This window comes from Barbus barbus (genome assembly GCF_936440315.1).
Source record: "Barbus barbus genome assembly, chromosome: 31".
Classification (NCBI taxonomy): domain Eukaryota; kingdom Metazoa; phylum Chordata; class Actinopteri; order Cypriniformes; family Cyprinidae; genus Barbus; species Barbus barbus.
Window position 1 is genome coordinate 10,046,252 of NC_136759.1, and position 22,022 is coordinate 10,068,273.

The 22,022-nt window shown below is 35.4% G+C and overlaps 1 protein-coding gene across 2 annotated transcripts in view; it reads left to right on the forward strand.

Annotated features, from left to right (window-relative positions):
- The window catches only part of LOC306851817 (arsenite methyltransferase), a 41,594-nt gene that overhangs the window by 600 nt on the left and 18,972 nt on the right, over positions 1–22,022 (forward strand). The window contains exons 2-11 of one of the 2 annotated variants that reach the window (XM_079388266.1): positions 1,526–1,656; positions 1,738–1,888; positions 2,072–2,208; positions 2,308–2,377; positions 2,496–2,577; positions 3,158–3,289; positions 3,434–3,576; positions 3,657–3,779; positions 3,862–3,940; positions 4,403–4,624. In XM_079388266.1, the coding sequence (XP_079244392.1) occupies positions 1,526–1,656; positions 1,738–1,888; positions 2,072–2,208; positions 2,308–2,377; positions 2,496–2,577; positions 3,158–3,289; positions 3,434–3,576; positions 3,657–3,779; positions 3,862–3,939 (1,047 nt within the window). In that variant the 3' untranslated portion in view covers position 3,940; positions 4,403–4,624. Of the gene's footprint in view, positions 1–1,525; positions 1,657–1,737; positions 1,889–2,071; positions 2,209–2,307; positions 2,378–2,495; positions 2,578–3,157; positions 3,290–3,433; positions 3,577–3,656; positions 3,780–3,861; positions 3,941–4,402; positions 4,625–22,022 lie in introns of those variants that run through there. The other variant, XM_079388265.1, reaches the window with a different exon arrangement.

Consider the following 22,022-nt stretch of genomic DNA (forward strand, 5'->3'; position numbering starts at 1 on the left):
CTTGTCTACTGCAATTATACTCCTCGTATTTACAATAAGACGAAACATGATATCAAACACCACTGCCTCTTTCGTTTTCATTGAAAAGTATTTATAGCCGCATAAATGCAGTTCAGGGAACGTACATACATTACAATGCAACTAAATTATATCAAACAGCATTGCATCTAACATATGAATAAATTAATAGAATAATATAATAAAGACCTAATATTACCTGATTTATCCCAAAATGATGTCTCATGTTTAACCACTACAGAGACATCAGAGCCAGCGGCAAATGTCAGAAGGAATAGCCGAGTTGAGGCTGCTCTCGTCGGGAAACAGGAGCGCTGAGCGCCCGCTGATCCGCTGATCGCATGGAGCTCACGACCCACATTTTCAAATAGTCTTTGTCTTTAATAAATAAACCGCAGATTTGAGTTTTACACAACGACATTCTCGCCAGAAGTACTTTTAAAACTACATTCCATGACACAATAACATTATATATATATATATATATATATATATATATATATATATGGTGCGATTTGTGAAAAAAGCAGAGGGGGGGGGGGTGCTTTTGAAAATTTTAATGAAATGTTTTTAATACAACGAAAACTGTAATTAACGTGATCGCAGTTTCATAAAAAACATTGTAGGCACTCGGCCTATTAATTGTAATGATTTCATTTCCACAGTTATTCACACAACGAATAAATTATAAGAGAAAGCGAGCAAAGAACACAACAGAGCTTTTTGAAACTCCGACACAGTTTAAACCAAGCGTTCCAATCGAATCACGCGCGAATCATTTGATTCAGATCAGGACTTCAGAGCGGGTTCGCGGGATGTTTTTATCCCATTGTGACATCAACAGGGGAAACAACTGAGTCCAATAATTATATAAACATTCACAAATAATGTGGAAAGCTTTGTAATCTGTTTCGGTGAAAATTCCCTGTGACGAATCTGTGGAGGTCCAACATCTGTTTGAAATCCAGGTAAAAGTATTAGCGTGCACGCGCATGTCCCCAGGTAACACGATCCCATCCCAGTTGATCCGTAACTCCTGTCCAAAGTCCATAGTTCCTGGGTAAAGTTCCTGCGTTGGAAAAGGGGCTTTTCTCTTGTGCATCTCTTGTGATATTTGATTGTTTATTTCTTAAAATTACAGGAGGTCAAGTAACCTTCATTGTTGATGGATTAACCTAGACTTTTTAGTTTATAGGTTATTGCTGTTTCATGATGAACTGAGCAATATTTGTTTCTGTAGTTTCCCCTCGGATTAGAGGGATATGTTTGCAAAGTAATAACTATTATTCATTACTTCATATATTATTAATAAACATTTGCATGTATTTAAATGTCAACTAGCAAAAACGTAATCCCGTAGTGTACACTGCAAGCATGTAATGTCCCTTCATTGGAATGTTCTACTTTGGCCACATTTATGCTTAAGCTTTCAGTCTAAATGGGCTTTAGCATTTCTTTTAGGCCACCACAACATTGCTTTGGAAAGCTCATTCCTTAATACTTACAGAATTATTATGGCTCTCGGTTGGAGACTTCAGATGACTTACAGACCAATGCTGCTTGTGCCATGCCCTCCAGACCTCTGCCCAAGAGTGCATGTGAGGCCCTGAAACAAGTCCACCCAGATGTTTGCAAGAGGTACATCTTTCTTGAGATTATGTCTCATAACTTGATTTGTCTGAGTTGTGCTAGTAGTGAATGAAATGATGTAATCTGCAGGTATTTTGGCTGTGGGCTGGTGATTCCAGAGAAGCTGGAAGGATGTGCGGTTCTTGATCTGGGCAGTGGATCAGGCAGAGATTGCTACGTTCTCAGCAAACTGGTGGGGGAGAGAGGTCAAGTCATTGGGCTGGATATGACTGATGAGATGGTACTTCACACATTGATTTTAACCTGTTTTGTGAAAGTTAAACAACAAAAGATCTGAAAAATAAAATGATCTTACATAATCATATGAATAAGTGTTAACCACTGTATAAATGGAATAATTTAAAAGTTTAAATAAAATGAAAGGAAGTGAAACCTTTAACCTTTGTGTTTGTTCCAAAATTAGATAGTTGCCTCGCAAAAATATGTCCAGTACCATCAGGACAATTTTGGATACTCAAAACCAAACACTGTGTTTGTGAAAGGATACATGGAGAAGCTCAGTGATGCAGGGATACAGAACAACTCTTTGGATGTAGTTGTGTATGCACATCCTTAGGTCATTTATGACATTTTTCATAATACATAACCTGAGAAAAGTGTTTGTTTTTTTTTTACAAAAAGGCCAATTATTTTCTCTAGGTCAAATTGTGTGATATGTCTGTGTCCAGATAAGAGAACTGTGATAAGTGAAGCTTACAAAGTTCTGAAGGTGAGATATTTCCATCACATACCTACTGATTTCCCCTCGCTATTGCATTTATGCAAGAAAAAGTTTTACAAAATTGTGCACTTTGCAAACGCTGTTTCATATGTGAATGATCTCATAGGAGGGTGGAGAGTTGTACTATAGTGACATGTATGCAAGCAAAGTAGTTCCAGACTCTTTCAAGGAAGATCCAGTTCTGTGGGGTAAACATTTTTTCATTTAATGCATTTTAGAAATGTAGGCTATGCTACACTACATTAATTTATGGAGATGATTAGAGTGAAGACTTTGGGGGCAAAATGATGCCAAAATTTGTTCTCCCTGGGTTCACACCAGCCTTATTTTAGTATAATTCAGATGCTATTATATATTTGATTAACTTTAATTACATTTATAGTAAATATAATACTTTTATTAATATTAATTATTATTTTATTTTCCTTTTTTTGTGTAATTTGTTAGATTGTTTTTTTGATGTCTATATAATTTTAAAAAATATGTCAAGTTAAACTAAATGAAAATGAGAAACCTTTTTTTTTTTTTTTTTTTGCAAATAGCTGCAATTAAATATGATTTTTTAAAAATGTTTTATTTTATTTAACATTAATTTTATTTCAGATGGTTTTAATGTTTTTAGTTCATTATAATAACCCTGGCTCACGCAAAGAAAGCAGTGGTTTCCAAACAGAAATGCACCCCTCAAAAACATATATGAAATGTGTACCATCAATGCAAAATTGAAATAAGAGTTGGTGGACTTAGATGAGTGCTTGTTCCTATCAGGTGAGGGAATGGCCGGCGCCCTCTACTGGCGGGATCTCATCACTCTGGTGAAGGACATAGGCTTCAGCACGCCCCACCTGGTTGCAGGCAGTCACATTGTGGTTCACAACCCAGAACTTCAAAGAAAGACCGGTAACTGTTACCCTCTGATTTGCGCATGGTAACAGCATTATTGCTGAACCACATTTGTTTTCATGTGCTTTTCTGTGACTTGGAGGCAAGGAGATGTGTTCAAGTTTAATCAGTGGTGCTTTGACCTACAATATGCCACTATAGGTGATGTTAAATATGCATCTGGAACTTACCGGATCTTTAAACTACCTCAAAACTCCATCAAGACCAAAGCGCTGGTGACCTATAAAGGCACCGTGCCTGACTGTGCTGAATGTTTTGAGTTTGATGCCTCTCATTCCTTTAAGGTAAACTCATGTTTTATTTATTAATTTTAAATATGTTAATATGACTTATTCGGTGGTCAATTCTGTTACTTCTGTTCCAGACAAATATCCCAGTGGAGGTGGGTGCAGAGATGGCTGCCATTCTCCAGAACACCCGTTTCTCTACAAACTTCAATATTACAATGTTAGACACTCCAGATCCAAACCAGAGCAGTACTCCACAGGTAAATGTGATGTTCTGTGTTCATATCTTATTCATTCTTTTGATACATAAGGTTTTCTTCACTTTAGTTTTTATTTTTCCAGTATTGCCACCTTAGCCCGTTCCTTATTGCGGATAAACTGGGCTCCTCAGTCAAACAGTGCTCGAAGACCGGACACTAAGGTACATGTGGAGAGTCTGGTGGATCATGTGATGTCTAGATCACTTGATATGATGTGATGGGAAGTGAGAATATATGTCTTTAGTGCTCAAGTGATAATTTCTTAAGTTCTAGTTAGCTCTAGTTGTTAAATGTTTGAAAAGCAAATTTTACTGGCCTCTATTTCTTTGTCCCTTATAAGATAGTAAATCAACTCAAAGTATTGGCACTTGTTTTCCATTCTGTATGAAATAAGGTGGTGCTGATATTGATATCGATACACAATCTCTCATTACTCTGTTAAATTAATCTTTCAGCAGCACAAATGATTTGTGCATTTTTCTAGATGACTTCTTATTTCAGTTGATTTAGTACCAAGCTTAATTTGTTAATTCCACACATGGTGCTATAGAAATATAATTGTTCACCATTTTACTTTTATTCTTTTTATGGCCTTGCTGTTGGATATATGAAAATAATCTCAGCTCTGGTGTCATTTATTTGGTAAATGTTTCCCAAGAAGACAACTGTGCCAGTGAGGAACATTCTTGAGATGACATACTGTATGAGACATGATATGTAGAACAAAATCTATTTAAGATAATATTTTTTATTGCGCATCATTTCAAGCTGTAATTTGCCAAAAAAGTGTGAAAATATTTAATCCTGTGTATTTAGTGTGAATAAAATACTACCTTTGAATTTAGCCTTATAGCACACAAAGAAGATGGTTGTTTTATTTAAAAATATTTAAAATGTAATTTCCACTGTAATTTTATTCAAAACACATCATTTGAAATGTGTTTGGAAATTGCATTTTAGAAAAAATTGCAAATGACAGAATTTGTTCTTGTGACGGATAGATAATTACTGTTGGACAGTCTTGGTAGATAAAAAAAAAGTGTATAAAGTATAGTTTAAGCAAGTATATTTGTAGTATCAAAAAGTGCCCAGTAGTTGAAGAAACACATTACATTTATAAGCAACATGACATTGATGCTTATTATCAGGAGGGATAGAATTTACTTCACTTTTTGATTTCCCTTGTTCCTAAAAATCATGTGATATTTTTAAGGTCAGGATGTAGACAGATCAGTCACTTTCTCTGAAGTCTCTTGAGAAAGCTTTGCCAGTAATAGGAATTTCATCATACTTTTTTCTCACTGGACTGTAGGTGGCGCCAAAATCCTCAAAGTGTTCCCAAAGTAGCTCTGCTCACTATGCCTGTGTCCCAATGCACATCCTATCCATCCTAAATTCTATGTTATAGTAGTAATTTTCAATACTATTTAGGGCAGATAGGGTGGATAGTATGCACATTGGGACGCAGGGTATGTTATTGCATTTTTATGGTTTTGCAGCTTGCAGTGCAGAATCAATATGATTAGACAATGATAACGGCATAAAGCAGTCATAATTACCTGCACAACAATTCATCCCAAGCAATCAATGAGCATTTTCTGAATCTCATTTATAGTTATTTACTTGGAGACTTAATTTGCTAATAAAATCCTACAAGAATAAAGAAAAATGGTCATGATGCAAATTCTTCCTTTTGAGAAGTCTGATCCTTGCATTATAAACCGGGCTGAGTTGTATTAAACTTTGCACATGACAAATTGAGCATGCAAGGTTTTATTTCACTTGGATTCGCAGACATTTATCTCTAGAAAATGCTTATATTGGACTCTCCTGTCAAAAAATTGAACTCCCGGACTTCTTCTCAAGGCTCTGAGAGGGAGTGCTGTGATATTCAGAGTTGTGCGGAGGAAGCAGGTGGGGTGTAAATGTAAACACAGCACTGAGGAACAGATCTCATTGTCCTGGTTTCACCTCTGCTAAAGTGCTGGTCTTCTACCGCGTGCCCAGAATGTATCCCATTACTCTCAGCCACTTAATGCTTGATGATATCCAGAGCTAAAAAGCCTCTACTGTCAAGAGACACTGTGAATGGAAGAGTAAGCTTCAGTGAATAAGACCACACACTGATTCCAGTATGAAGCTCATCTTCTGAGCTTGTTCATGTATCGTGTATCAATGACAAAAGCCGGCGTATTGTACCAGAGGATAGATAAATAGGAACTGTGCCAAGTTATGTTTTCAAAAGTGAATCTTACATTAATGACCAACTTCCTTTACAGACGAAAGTCCCTGTGATTTAAAAAAAAAAATTGGTGTTTGTGGATGCTGCTCCTACTCATACTGGTCCTAAATTCATGACTGCTCAAAGGTTTGGTTAAAAAACAACAACAGTAAAAACAATGTATATTACAACACATTGAAATTTAAATACATGTTTAAGTAAATGTTTTCCATTTTAATATATTTTACAATGTTTTTCCCTGTGAATATATATATATATATATATATATATATATATGTAAATGTAAATATTTTCAAGATATATATTGTTTTATGTATTTATATATACATAAAAATATACAATGTACACACGATATGTAAAAAAACTTATTTTGGAGTAATTGTAGTTAAGCGTTTGACAGCACTAATATACACACACACACACACACACACACATAGTATATGTATTTATGTATTACTATCTGCATGCCAGTTTTTATAAAGGTTAACAAATCTAATGTTTTACATGATTATAGAATTTTTAATGCTTGTTAGAATGAGAATGTCCCCTCCTCCTTACACCACTGGCATTCATTAACAATAGCTAATGAGAAAATTGTCCAGCAGTTCCATGCACTACATTGACCAAGTTATGGCCACTGTTCTACAGAGTTTAGCTTCAAATCTAATTATACACACCTGATCCAGCTGACCAAGCCATTTAGAAGTGCTAGAAACTTCCAGGCAGGTGTCTTGGAGCTCTCCAGGACAGTGGCCCTCCGGGAGCTGAGTTTGACACCCCTGGTCTAGATCTATATTTGGACGCCTTCCAAACCTTCCGCCTCATATCAGAGCATTCTTCTTACCCAAAATGTCTGAGGCAATACTGGAAGCTACGGGAGCTCAACCGGGTCAGAATGGGAGTGAAGAGGAAAAATAGAACAATGCTGTTGACCTGCCCTCAGCCTCGCTCCCACAGAGCCCGACCTGCAGGGGAGACTGAGATATCTTACCCATGCTGCTTGACTAGCCAACCGAGATCAAAAGCGCTGGCGGCTCCCCTCCCCTCCTGTCCCAGCCAGGAGCTGATTGAAGCGATTCATGACCAGGTCGTGACCCCTGCTTGCCAGGCACGGCTGAGGATAGACAAGCAGCTTTCCTAAGCAGGTTTCACAGACTCGAACTGAAGCAACCACATCTTTATCATAGAATTTCACCTTTCCTGGCTATAAATCATGTGGTTTCCGTTTTCATTCACCAGTTTTTCCTTTTTGTTTTAAATTCTATTGTGTGGCAAATGAAATCACAGTCTTGAAGTCAACATGAAACAGTATTTGTGACCCGTTTAACTTGAGGAGTCTGATGATGTATAAAACAAGATACACTTCTCAATAATGTCCAAAATAAATTAACATTAACTAACAATGGGCAATACTTATGTTGCACTATATATATTAATCTTTAACACACACACACACACAAATCCTTTCCACAGAATTTTTAAATAGAATTTGCATTTTTTTTTTGTAAAGGCAACGTTTTTTCTTTTTTTGAGGGAATATATGTATGTATGTATAAATGTTTTATTTGTACACCTTAAAAAAATCTACCTACTACAGCTTAACTTAAGTCCAGTTGCTGTCTTACATTTTTAAGTATAATTAAATTGTACGAGTCATTTCAACTTTTAAAAAAATTTTTTTTACATTTTTGTCTAGCTGGTTTGAACTGGTTTCATTATTTTGGAACACAAAAGGAAAAGGAACACAAGTTTGTGATGACGATGTTATAAACCCACCGTCTTCCTTGACAAGTCTGTACAAAATATTACAAAGGTTTCACACTAATAAACACTTTGATGCATTGATTTAGCTTTGATCTTTTTGGATCCTTTGATAAGCAAATATTTTTGTTCCTCACTATCTGCCTTTTGTGACATTGTTCACTTCACACAGGCCTCTTTTTTTTTCCTCAAACGTCCTTTCGTATAGTCTGTGAGTATACATATTGATTCTCGTTATACTTCCTAGCATGGGGCAGCTTAGTCCTTGTTCAATAGTCCGTTCTGTTTTAATTAAAAGGTTATTAATACGGTATCAGGCGAGGAGATTAGCCCCGCGGTTATTGAGGGAGAGCTTTGTGGAATCACAATGTCCATTCTCTTGAGCCCTGTCAAATTTATCAGGTTCAAGGGCAACAATAGGCACTAGAATATCAGCTAACAGATCCATGGACGCTTTTGTCTTGGCCGGCGAGAGATCTAAATTGCCCTGTGTTGTTAAGCTAAAAGCTTATTCAGAAGAATGCTAAAACCCTCGCCTTTGATCTTTCAAGCAAAAAACAGATGAAGGAGAAACGGAGGAGAAACAACAATAGTGTTTTGTTTGAAGGATTTCATTATTCCCATTTGATCGCATGCAGTTTGGTCACTGGTTTGATAGTAGCTCAACATATTCCATTTCATATCAATGCAAGCATCGGTTAATAAGGGAAATCCCAAGTTTGTAAGACAAGCTGGAGAGTGGAAATACAGGGGCTTTCCTGTTCCCTTTGTGAATTTTTTTTTTTGATGGTCAAGGACCCTGCAGACAGAATGTCTTGGTTAAACATGACTGCTTCCAAATACAACCATAACTGTGCTTAAAACACCAAATAACCTTTTATTGTTCCACTGTCTAGACGTTCCGTGGTTACAAGATCATTTAATAGCTGATTCACACAGGCTCTAAATACTATATTATTGATGTAGTTGTTCATTTTTTCCTCTATTAGTAAAGATGATGAAGTGGATGACAACCTGGGAATGATAAACCAGATTGTTTTTATTAAAGGAGTGTCAAGAAAGACCTGACCTCTGTCATGCTGCTCATTATCACAGGGGTCGTACCCGAGGTGAGAAAGCTTTATCGCAAAACTGCACCTTCCAATTTACCTACAATTCATTCTCTCACACAGACAGGCTGTTTACTGTCACAAAAACATCTAATCAAATTCACTGCCTTCACAGTATGGTAGGTCTTCCAGCCAATGAGATCTTGTTGTTGAGATGCTCATAAATGTGTTGTGCCCTAACTACCTTTGTTTAGTTTTATAGTCTTTGTACGACAGTTGAAGAACACGACAGTTTTATTATAGACTCTCAATAGGCATTAATGCTTGTCAAATGAGTCTGTGCTCACTACAGCCTAATATTTTCTTTTCAAATTGATATGCATTTATTTTATTGACTATTTGTAGATCTTTTGACATAGACTTACACATGACTTACATTGAGAAGTATTTATAACTTTCCGATGTCAAAGTAAGTGAATAATTTGAATTTGAAATTAGAACAACTAAAAGACTGAAGAAGGGACAATTCGTCATCTGAATTTTGCATACATTTTACCTATGCCATCGATTTATTTCACAGCGAGCAGGCTGCAAATGTTATGATGTGAACTGCACCTCATGAAATATTACCCCACTGCCATAGACCGTATGCAAATGGATAGACCATAAGAAAAACAGACAAAAAGCCGAGGCCTGCTGATTGCAAATTGGTGTACAGTAGGACAGATCCCATAAGTCAATGTGCTATTAATATTACTGTACAAAAAAACCTCTATATTTCATGAAATTGAAGTTTCATGCGCACCTGGTGGGTGGGTTATCAAATTCATCATCCTATAGAGTTACATGCAAGCGTTACTGTGTCAGTTTGTGGGTAGAGCACTCAAAGATTTATATTTCAGCACTTCCTTATATAAACATCTCAAGACTGAGGATACACAGGCTAAGAAAATGCCAATTCCCTGTGGATTCTGTTAAGTTTTTTACTCTTTCATGTCTAAGACTGGAAGTCTGGTGTGTTCAAGTAGAATTTTAAATGAGTGTTTACAGAAACAATCCAAAAAAAAGTATGAAGAAGAACTGTTCACTAATGTTATTGTAATTGCTTTCAAATGAGACTTTTCACTGTATTTGCAGTGAAATGTTTTATACGACTCTTTAGCATCATTTACATAGATTAGAAATTTAGACAGAAATAGAATTATATCAATTAAGAAATAGAACGTAATTTTAAAAAAATGTTTAATCATATTCAGTTAGTAATCTAGTGTTTGCTTTAAAGAAAGGCAGCAGATAAAAGATCCGATTCTTTCCTATGGGACTCTTTGTGTAAAGCTTGTCTGAGCGAGCAACAGTAACCAAGGGGGCGGAGTTTAACAAAGGGTCATTTGGTGCACAGCTGAACAAATCCAGCTGCTAGTAAGGTGTTTATTTACTGTTTACTCGTCTATTAGCTCTTTGACTTCTTCATTTATAATATTTGAAAAATCTTGTCAGACATGACGTTAGGCGGTTCTGTGTCATACTGAAAAGCACTTTTTTCATAAGGGCCTCATGGCTGGAGCAAACACTTACTCCACTTGTCATGTGTGCTGGGTTTGGCTTGAGTCCAAATGGACGTCTAATAGACCCTATTCTAGGCCCTCAGCACTGTGGTCTAGATCCCCAGGGTCTGATTAGTCTCAAGAATAATTCTCGAAAAGGGCACAGCGAAGACAAAGTTGATTCTAATTTAGGTTCTAAGCAGCACAGGAGTGAGTGTGTGGTCTGGAACAGGCATGAGCAGTTGATAGTGTTCTAAAGCCCACTTGAGTTCTGTATATCTCAAGCTTTGACTCTTAAGTGAAAGTGTTAGTTAGCTAGAAATAGTATTGCTTTCGTGAGAGGCTGGCTCAGAGGGATATTTGTGTCTTGTGATTGCATGAGGAAGGCAAAGGCCAGAGGAAACGTATCCTGATCATATGAGCATGAAGTTTGTGTTTATGGTGAAACAGTGATGTTATGTTCACTGAGCGGCCGTGAAACCAGACGGAAAAGTCTGCCCGGGTTCACAGCCTACCTCGAGGCACGGTATCTTATTTTCACTGCTGCAGTTGGACATGGAAAATGATCCTTGTCTCGTTTGACATCCAAAACATACATTTGAATAAAAGTGAATGGAATAGAGCCATGTGATATAAGTCAAATCCTGGAAAAAGATGCTAGAATTTTTTTGTAAGTTTACAAAAGTAAAGAAATGTGTTTTTCATTTCAAATGAGTTTCTTGAGTGCAAAAATGACTTAACAAAATGACAAATTTTATTACTACAATGCTGTCCTAGGGTCATTTAGTTGTTTGGGGTTAAAAAGGAGGAAATAAAATTCTAATTTTGCCCCAAAACACAATTTTGCATGAAACACTTACTGTTGTAAAGCAAATCTGCTGCTGCTTCTTCTTAAAAAAAGTTAATGTTTAAAAGTTTAGGGTAATGAAATATTTTTCCTTTTTTTTTTTTTAAGAAAATTATACTCATATGTATGTGAAAGTAAAGACATTTGCATTGATACAAAGGATTTCTATTTGTATGTTTTTTAAAAACTTTCTATTCATCTGAAAATTCTAAAATAATTTTACGATTTCTACAAAAATATTAAGCTGAATAACTATTTTCAACATTAATAATAATAATAAATATTTCGAGAGCAGAAAATCAGCATATTAGAATGATTTCTGAAGGGTCATGTAGACTGGAGTAATGGCTATAGAAAAAGAAAACACTTATTTTAAATTGTAATAATATTTCACAATAGTGCTGTTTTTTTCTGTATTTTTGCTGTAACTTTTAAAAATGACTGATCTGAAACTTTTAAATCTAAGTGTATATACCACTAGGCAATACCACAATGAAACATTAGATTATTATTATTAACAAGCACATTATATTTAGGTACCTCCCACCTGTCTCCTTCTACTTTTAGTTAGTTCATCTCCAACCCTGACTATTAGCAGTTTTTGCTTTTAACTAATCTTAAAAAGTCTAAAAGAGATAATAGAGCTCTAATTTGGTTAAACGCACATCCATGCACACGTGTTAGTGTTAAGCTTAAGGTCACAGAGGAGTGACTGACTTGGGCTTGTCTGCCTGGGCCTCTTGAAGCATGGCCTTTGCATTCCAGCGCCCAGACAAGGGCCAGCAGCTCCTATGAGAGAGCGAGAGAGAGGAAGTTTCTGCAGGGAAGGGATTATTCACAGTTTCCTCCCCCTCCCACTCGCTCTCTCCTGGTGCTCCATAAACTAAGTCGGAAAAGCACTAGAAACTTAAACCTGCTCCTCAGGTACACGACCCTGCAGACAGGATTATGCTCTCCCCACATTTGCGGTGTCTTTTTCAGCTCTTCACTTTCTAGCCTCTTTTTTTGAGTGTGTATGTGTGTGTGTGGGTCATGTGGTGAAGGATGAGCCAATCTCATTGGAGAACGGAGCGGGGAAACGTTACAGCTGCACAATGCTGAAGCCGGTTTTCTGCCTGACAGGCACTTAAAGCGATTCCACTCATGGATGAGGTAGGGGGTGCCGGGTGGGGAGGGGGGTAATAGATCGTTCGCAGGAAGGGGGAAGGTCGTTTCACTTCTTTAGCTCCAAGTTTCTGCGTGGTCTAGACAGCAGTTATTTCAAAACCTTAAATGGAATAGACTATGATAAAGGAGGATGTTTTACTTTCTTTATGATACTCAGAGGCTAAAAGCATGGTAAGTGTGTTCTGCCTTCTTTGTCTACGCAGTTTTGACATTTAGAGAGAATAAAGTGCATTTGTGTCATTATGTGCATGTGCGCACATGAGAATGGACATTGACTTCTAAATATCTCCAATTTTTCCCTTAATAATAGTTTTTTTTCTCTCTCTGTGCTCGTGTTGACTTTTCAAACAAGCTCTGTGTGCCTTATCAGCTGAAATAGAGAATTGAGGCAAAAAGCCAAGCTTTGTGCTTGAATTCCAGACAAGTTCAAGGCCTAGTCTGGATTTTCAGGCTGAATTTACTTTCGACAGTTCCTGGTTCCGTATTGTCATGTCTTTCTTTCTTTGTTTTTGTTTTTTTGTGTATATACAGATTCTATCGTTGTTTCATATGTATAAAATCTCTTAATAAAATAGATAATATGTTATAATGCTGTTTATATGATGCATCTAATATTTATATAATTCTAAAATATTTATATGAATATTGTGTATTATTATTATTAAATAGCAGCTCCGCATTATATTTCTTTAGTAGATATGCAAAATAATATCTGGTTTTTATAAGCGTATTAAGAATGCTTTTAGCTGTACATGTGTCTAGTCCAGTTTGTCTTTGGCGAGAACAAACACTAACCAGCAGGCTCCGTCACTTTCAAGGACTTTCTGGGAATAGCTTTCAATATTTACCTGTGTGTGCTGTTCATCGCTGCATGAGTCCTCTATGCTGTTTATTTGTGTAGTCTGCTAAGTCATCCAGTTTAAAGTTTTATGTGAATGAGGAAAAAAAAGGTAAATTAATTTAATTTTGTTGTGCTCTCACTAATTCTTCAGTACATCTAATGCTTCGGTCGAACCAGTTATGAAGTTATTAACCATTAAACAGATATATTACATTGCGCTGATGATGATTGACATTCCTGTGGGTGTGGAAAAGCTGTTTTCCTATTCAGGCTTTTGGTGAGTTCACTAAACCACCCTGCAGGGAATGCTGTTTGAAGACCTACATTCATTGAGACGGCAAGATGGCCCAATTAGCCAAGTTAAGATTCTTGGTCTGAGGTGCCATGCATGGGAGTAGCAGGTCAAGTGTAGATCAAGAAAACTCTAATTGGAGTTCACAGAGGATTAAGACAGATTAGATCCATTGTGTTCAAATTCCTCTGGTGAATGTGGAATTTCTTGAATCATGCTCACACGTTATGCTGTTGAATGTATTTGTAAAACCTTCTAAAACCATGTTGTAGTTTTGTGTGAAAATTGCAAATTATTATTCAATTCATATAATCCTCTCTAAATTGGCTTTCAAATCTCATTCAAAAAATACATGCAAGCTTGGTGCGTTGCAGTTGGTTTAAAGGTAATTGGCCTGTTACAACAGTGACGTCAAACCTGGATCAAGAAGGTGGCATATTTTGGATTGTGATTGAAATTTGGCTGCAGAGATCTGAATATAATGCATATAAGTTGTAAGGACTACATTTATGGTGCTTTTGTATGTTTTGTATTGTACTGTTTTGTATACAACTGACAGTGGAAATCAGTGTCAGACATATTATCTTTGGTTGTTGCTGAGTAAATGCAGGGATAATATATAGTAAATTATCAATCTGTTATTTGCTTTGTAGGTTATTTTGTAATATAAGGACATCCTGATGCTTTGCTTGGCAAATTTTAAATCAGTAATAAATACAATAAAATGATTATTACATGCCATAGAAAAGGTGGTTTAAATATTTATTTGAAATTACTGCTTAAATGTTTAAACATCAAAATCAATTCCTGGCATGTTCATTTATTTTTCATATATCTTTCTGGCTGATATCCCAGTCAAAGTGAAACATTACTTTTTACTTTGAATTGTCAGAACATGCTTCTGCTTATGTATCATCTCATTTGCAAGGAAGCTGTACAAACACCTGTGAGGAAGCATAACATTTCCAAAATGTTTTTTTCCCCCCAAAATCACAGGACACTTGTTTGGGGAAATGACAAGACAAAAGAAGCAGTATGTGTGTAGAATGGCTCACTGATATCCACAGGAAATGTCTTGTGCTGTGCTGAAGAGACAGCCAGAGAATTTGTACTCGGGTTCAGCAAACAGCAAGTATTGTCAGACTTGTCACCATTAGAGTCTGTTTTGCAGTGAAGAAAAACAAAACAGTTTTTCTTTTCTCTCTCTCTCTCTTTTTTAAATAAATGGTTTAAGGTGATTTGATACGTGATATTCTGCCAGCCAAAACAACCAGTTTTCCCAGCAATACTGTCGTGAAAAATAAATTCTTGTGAATATGACATCTACAGGACTATGGATGTTTTCATGACATAAAGCAAATAAAAGGAGTAAATCGATGTGTGCCATTCCATATAATGTATATGAAAGTAATACATAATCTAGTCTACTTCATTTGTTTGATAGCCAAGAATTTAGCTTATTTGAACTGATTTTTTTTAATCTTAGCTTCCCAGAAATAGTTTATAGTATCAGTGTTTATCAGTTCAGATTCTGATTCATTGATGATTGCTTTAATTATTCTAAACAATCCTTCTTTCTTAATTCTTAGATTTTAAGAAAGAATTATTTAGAATAAAGCAATGTAATTATTATTACATTTACATTTTCGGTTCTTTGCAGTTTGCTGCCAGATGATATTGGCTGCATAAATTGGTTTCAGTGTTCCTATACTGGCAGTGTGAAGTGGCAGTGGCCCAGGGAAAAAAATAGTTCTTAGAGAACTCATGTGATATTATTATGCAGCCACACAGCCTCTTTTGTATTTTGAAGTGGCGCCCAAGGGTTAAAAGTCTCAGATTTGAAATAGGAGGTACACCTCATGTCAACTATAGTACTCTCCCAAGCTACCTACTTCCAGAAGTACTTGGAGAAAAAAATGGGTAGTGAGAAGAGTTAGGGTTTCAGTGAAGTAAGCCTCCTCCAGACAGGGGCTCATTCTCCACTGTAATCCTTGAATAGATCTTCCAAATGACAAAACCCTGATGTCATGCTCTCCTTCTGTGTGTGTCAAGCTGGCAGACATACCCTCGATTCACAGCACGATCTGTCCGCAAGTCCAAAAACACTGAAGAGTGAGGACATCCATGTCCACAAAGAGATGACTTAATCACGAGAAGAGCGCTGTTTGAATAACAGATGTACAGAACCACAAAGCAGGATTGAGCAGAAGAAGAGCCCTTCATTCAGATGCACGATAGAGACGATAACATGAGTTATTAAGAAGGAGATTATGAGATTTGACATCCTGTGAAATGGAGATTTATAGGATTTAAACAAGACATGACAAAGATTTTTATAGAATCTTTTTCATATATATAATTATGCAATTAAATACATAATATTCATTGATTTAAAAAACACTATATAGAAGTATTCCAGGGCCTGAGCACTATATAAAATTGTGGTGTATAATTTTCTTTGAAGCAATTGCCACTCAGTAATTGCTTGTCAATTTCACAAATAAATACAAATAAATGTCATGTAATACAGTGGATTAAACATTTAATTTTGAAATAGTATTTTAGTATAGTATTTTCATTTAGTATATTTATAGTATTTTTTTGAAATAGTATTTTCTTTTAAAACATACTCCAATAATTTTTGTTTTATTTACAAGTAATGTACACATTAATTAGTATAAAGATTGGTGTTGGCAATATTTTATAAACTTGTAATCAACAACAAAAAAATTCAATATATGCTTAAATAAATGTGTATACATAAATACACATTAATATATAACCTTAATATGATGGAAAATGTATAGAAATATTACAATTTTATTTAATCAGGCTATAAATAATAATAATATTTATTTCAGCTACTTTTGATTCTCACAAAACATTTAGTGAAACATCACTGAAGCAGATGTCCCGTATAAAGAACAGTCGAAGCAGGTTTATTTGGTCCAATTACCTCCCATCGTCCCATCCTGACCCTTCCTCGCACTCTAATAATTGGACAGCAAACCTCTATGACATCACAAAGGGAAGTCGTGCACATGGCTGCTGTCAAGTGTGATGGCCGAGGCTGATGGGGGGGAATTAGGAATGTCTGTTAGAATAGACGGGGCATTGGAGGGCATGGGAAAGTGTGGCGGGGTCACTGGACACGTGTGTTGAACCCAAAGAATAGTCAATCAACTGGCCAGCCCTTCAAGATGCATCCTGCTCCTGTCCAGAAGGCCCAAACTGTGACTGGCTTGAGAACAGCTTGTTTTCCCAAACTAAAAATGAGGATCTTTTTTTGGATCCCAAACTTTATTTTATTGTTGGCTAATAAAGAGTGTTGCCTTTTATGTGAGAAACTTCAGATGTAACTGTTACACATAACAAAACATTAAATATTATATGGGTGTTTCTCAAATCCACGTTATTTACATTGAGCTATTAATCTAAATATACAATTTCCACTAGTGTTTGTTAAAGAAGAAGTTCACAAGTGGTTGGGTTGCAGTAAACGTTGAACGTCCAATAATGATGACATATGCTCGTTTTGGACCGTTTTGGCACCAAAGGAACAGAAGGGATGAGGCCGTTTTAAAACCAAGGTTGCTTTGCTTGACTTCCCCTCCTGGACCGATCTCCCCCTCACAGGACTGCTATTTTATTAACAATTCATATGGAAATGAGGGGCAAGGAAGGACCAGATTCTCACATAAACTTGATGTGGCCATGAATGTGTCTCTGTGTTTGCCATGACCCTGCTGTGGCATAAGACACTGCCTGCTAGGGCCTGAGGGGCAGACACAAAGAAAGAAATGAAAAGCAAGCACATTCCTGCACGGCCACAAAGGCAGCAGGAGAAAGGGAGAGAGAGAGGGAGAAAAGACAGAATGAACCCCATCTCTCTCCCTCTCGCTTTTTTTTTCTTCACAGTGCGATACCAGCATTTTCTCCAAGTCACCCTGCCTTTGGGTCTTTCATCCTCTGCTCAAACTCTGTCTCCACTGTTTTATTCTCATCTAAGATCAATAATCATATATTAGGGTTCAGATGTCTACACTGAAAATCTGGGATTTTTTTCATTTATGTCTAAAAAATAAGCAGTTTCAGGATTTAAAAAATAATATGATATATGAAATGAAAAATAAATATTTAAATTTATGAAAAAATCAACCATGCGAAACATTCTTAAATCATGAATCAGGTATTAAATTTGGTTTACTCTAACGTCATTTTTTTGTCTTGCTTTAGGTAATTTTTTACTCAATTTGTTATCCTGTAATAAACATCCCAATATGAAATTGTTTGTAATGAAATATTTAATTTAATTGTATCAAATTAAAAAGTAATACAGAGTAGAAAAATTTTTTTTCTAATGATCTCAGACTTTTTGATCACACTGTGTCAAAATAACCAAATCAAATTCTTCTTATAGAACTGTAGCAAATATGTTTAAACATATTTTTGTGTTTGCTTAATTACAGAACATTGTATATTTGTGCATCGGCACTTTATATATTTTGTATGTGTTTTACATTTTTTATATCTTTAAAAATTACACAAAAATGTATACATATAAAATATAAAATTGTGTACGTATAGTAAATTTGCATACATATTTTTTTACACTCTAAAAACTAGAATATTGTTAATCTGTGCATTTGTACTTTACATATTTTGTATATATATATATATATATATATATATATATATATATATATATATATATATTGTTTGAATTGTACAAATTTATATTGTATAAAATGCATCTATAATATAAAAATGTGTGAAAGTCTAAAATTTGTATCCACATTTTGTTCATGTTTAAAATGTATAAAATATTTTTATATTTAAATATACAAATTTTTTTTATCTTTAACACACACACACACACACACACACACACACACACACACAAACACTTATACATATAGTAACTGTCACACTTCTGTGGTTGTTTCTTTAACATCTGTACAGTGAAGTGTGCTTCTGTCTTTGAATGTTGGAATTGATGCTAAAGCTCTGTTAACCTGCTTAAAAAGCAGTTAGGTTTGTGTGTGTGTGTGTGTGTGTATGTTTGCTCAAGGTGCTTGTTGCAGCACTGTCATTCATGAGCCGGACTCCTGCCTTTGGGGGGTGCAGGGGCAGTGGTGACCGCCGTCATCTTTTGTGTATTGACTCGTTTGTGTCACGCTTCACAACAAGCTGCATCTTGTCATGTAAATAGAGGGTATTTAACAGTTCTCAGGCAATTAAACAGATAATGGTGTTTTGTTAGCTTGTGTTATGCAGAGGGGACCTTTTTTTGTTGTGTATATTGAGGGGGAACTTTTGGAGTTCTTGTTTGTTTTAAGAGCGACAGTGTAGTTGAGGTACAATCCACAAAAACTAATGTATTGGGCCAGATTTAGTTTGGTAAATTCTATACAAACCTACATGTGGAAGTAGGAAAAAAAACAGATTAATGTGAAATGGACAGAGCGATCGTAAATGCCTTACGAAGACGGAAAAGCAGTGGGATTATTGGCAGATAGAAGAGGTTATCATTTGTTAGCGGTGACCAGAACGTGAATGGGCTGGAGACAATGTCGTGCGGTAGGGTCAATCTTTCTGCCTAATCTACTGATGTGACTATAAATAATGCATAGAGTGGGCTCAACAGAAAATCACAGCTGGTCTTGGCTTCATTGTCTATTGTGAGTCACACGTTGGAGCGAGCCAAAAGAACATATTGAACGGCTATCTCAAAGTCAAAACACTAAGATGTACATCACAAATGACACTTTGGGACATGGCCGTTTAACGCATACCGCAAGTGATGAAATTGCATTATAGTGAAAGTCATTGGCTGGGTCACGTTGAGACTGTTGGTTTTCTGTGAGTTTGTTCCATTGGCAATGCAGTTTCTCTCTTTAAATGATTATTATTTTTATTTAAAGTTACGTTTCTTTCTTTAAATTACATTTGATGGTTGATTATAAATCACTATTTTAGATTAATTAAATGCTGTTCAGACCTTTTCTTAAAATGATTTTGAAAGGCACAGTATCTGTCTCTTTCTCTCTCTGTTTATATTTTTTATAGAAATAATGTAATTTTCTAATAGCTTTCTTAATGAGTCTACAAATATACATTGTAAAAACAAGCACCACAATTTGGCATTATTACAATATGTTGTTCTATGATTGAAATTTGCATTAAAATTGTATAAATTATATTAAAAAAAGAAAATGATTGAGTGAAAATCATATATTCCAAAGCTCCATAATTAAAACAAATGCTTTGCCTTCTGAGCAGAATGTTCAAAATGCAAAGACGGGAAATAATTTTCCAATTACTTTTTAATGTTTGTTCATTTAAGGCCTATGTTTTTATGACAATAGGCAGTAAATGGAATCAGACAGTGGGTAATTTCCAGACTCAACTCAGACCTTGAGCTTCCATTTTCTGTGACCTCGCCACCAGCTACTGACATGGCGTGTGTGGTACACTGCGTGGGGCTCCATCCAATCAAATTTCTCAAAAAAAATCCCCCCTTCAGCACCCTTAAACACCCAGTTTGGTGCATTCTCAATCTTTCACCGAAACTTAATTGAGCAGACAAAGAACAAATGTTCACAGTGGCTGATAAGATACAAAACTATTCCTTTATATGAAACTGCATTGACATTAAATTGTACAAATTACATTGTAATGTATGTAAATAAATATATGGGATCAGAAAAGCAGTAGCACAAGAATATACTTGCTAGCATTGCTTTTTTTTTTTTTTTTTTTACATTACACAATTTCATTAATCTTTTAAATAACATTTTTAAATATATTATATATTACAATATATTTCAGTAAATACTTTTTCCCATCGTGTATATGGGATATTTTTGAAGTTACTATTGAAAAATTTATGATTATATTTGTACTATTTAATAATCTTTTTTTTTTTATATTTTGAAACGCTAGATAATACCGAGCACGATTATAGCCATAAATGTTTAGTTAACAAATGTTTTAATATTACTTAAATACAGTCTAATAATATTGAACCATAATAATATAGAATATCATCGTCTTGTCATTTGTGCTGTCATATATTCTTAGAAAAATATGATGAATTTGTTGTGCTATTTAGTATGCTTTCGGTATTTATATAATTTATCTGATATTATATTGATGCATATATATATATATATATATATATATATATATATATATCATACTTCTATGTAATTTTCATATATAGTGAAAATTCTCTATATAAATAATTTCAACACAAATTAAAGAATGACATTTAGCATCACTAAAATTATTTTAAGTGTTTTATTTGTAGTCTTTTTCTGTCTCTGAACAGAAACAGCCTAAAATCCTAATGAATACAATGCATTTAAGAACACATTGTATTCATTAGTATTTAAGAAGTCTAATACTAATTCAGTTATGTTTGACAAAATTCAGTACTCAAAAAATTTAATCACAATATGTACTCAGTGAAAGCCCAATAATCCCACAATAATTGCAACACGTCCAAGTGCCGAGAGGCACAGATAAGTTCAGAGACTCACAGCTTTAATGCCAACATACGCAGCATAAATGTTTTAGGTAGATACATTAAACACCAGAAAAAAAGATTCGTTTTTTTTTATTATTATTCTTTCCATTTAATCTTTTACATCAGCTTTTAAAAATTCAGTTATACTAAATGCAATATATGAGAACACAATTATACTCACCTTATGAGACATCAGTATGTAATTTAATATATATATTATATATATATTCTTTTTAAAAAGAAACTCTTCCATTTGCCATCCATGCATGTTTTAAGATGGAATGGAAACAAAAGCAGTGCATTTGCCAATTTTTTGTTTAAATAGTCTAAAAAGTCCCTCTGTGGTTGGTGGTCATCCCAGTTGAAATTGAAAATGCAAACAGTTGTATAGCAGCATGCAAAGTCCACGGGTAACACAAAGCTGAAATCACTTCAGGATCAATAACAGATAAAAAAAATAGATATTGATAAGAAGTATCACAACATACTTATCCAAACGTCCCAGATAATCAAAACAGAGAAGCGTAGAAGAGGAAGAGAAAGAGGAAAGAGGAAAGAGAAAGAGAGAGAGAAATGGAGAAAGAGGGAAAGAGAGAGAGAGGGAAAGAGAGAGAGAGGGAGGGTTCGAGAGCGACTAAGTACGAGAGAGAAAAACGAGAGAGTTGGCCCACAACGCGAGCTTGATTAGAAAAAATGCTTACTAAGCTATCCGTTTCACACATGCACCGACAGAGGGTTCGATATTCAGTCGATCAATGAGGGAAAAGGGACAAAGGCAAAATCGGACGGAGCTCCTTTTCAAATTCACATCTCCGATGTCCCTCCCTGCAGTCTGTGCTGGTGCGACGCACGGGGAGCAAGGGTTACCTCAAGGCTGATCCGTGAACCACGCAAACAAGTCTAGACCAGTGACCTGCTCAATCGCTCCCTTTGAGGGCCAGGCAAGTTCGGTCAGGAAGAAGAAAGCGA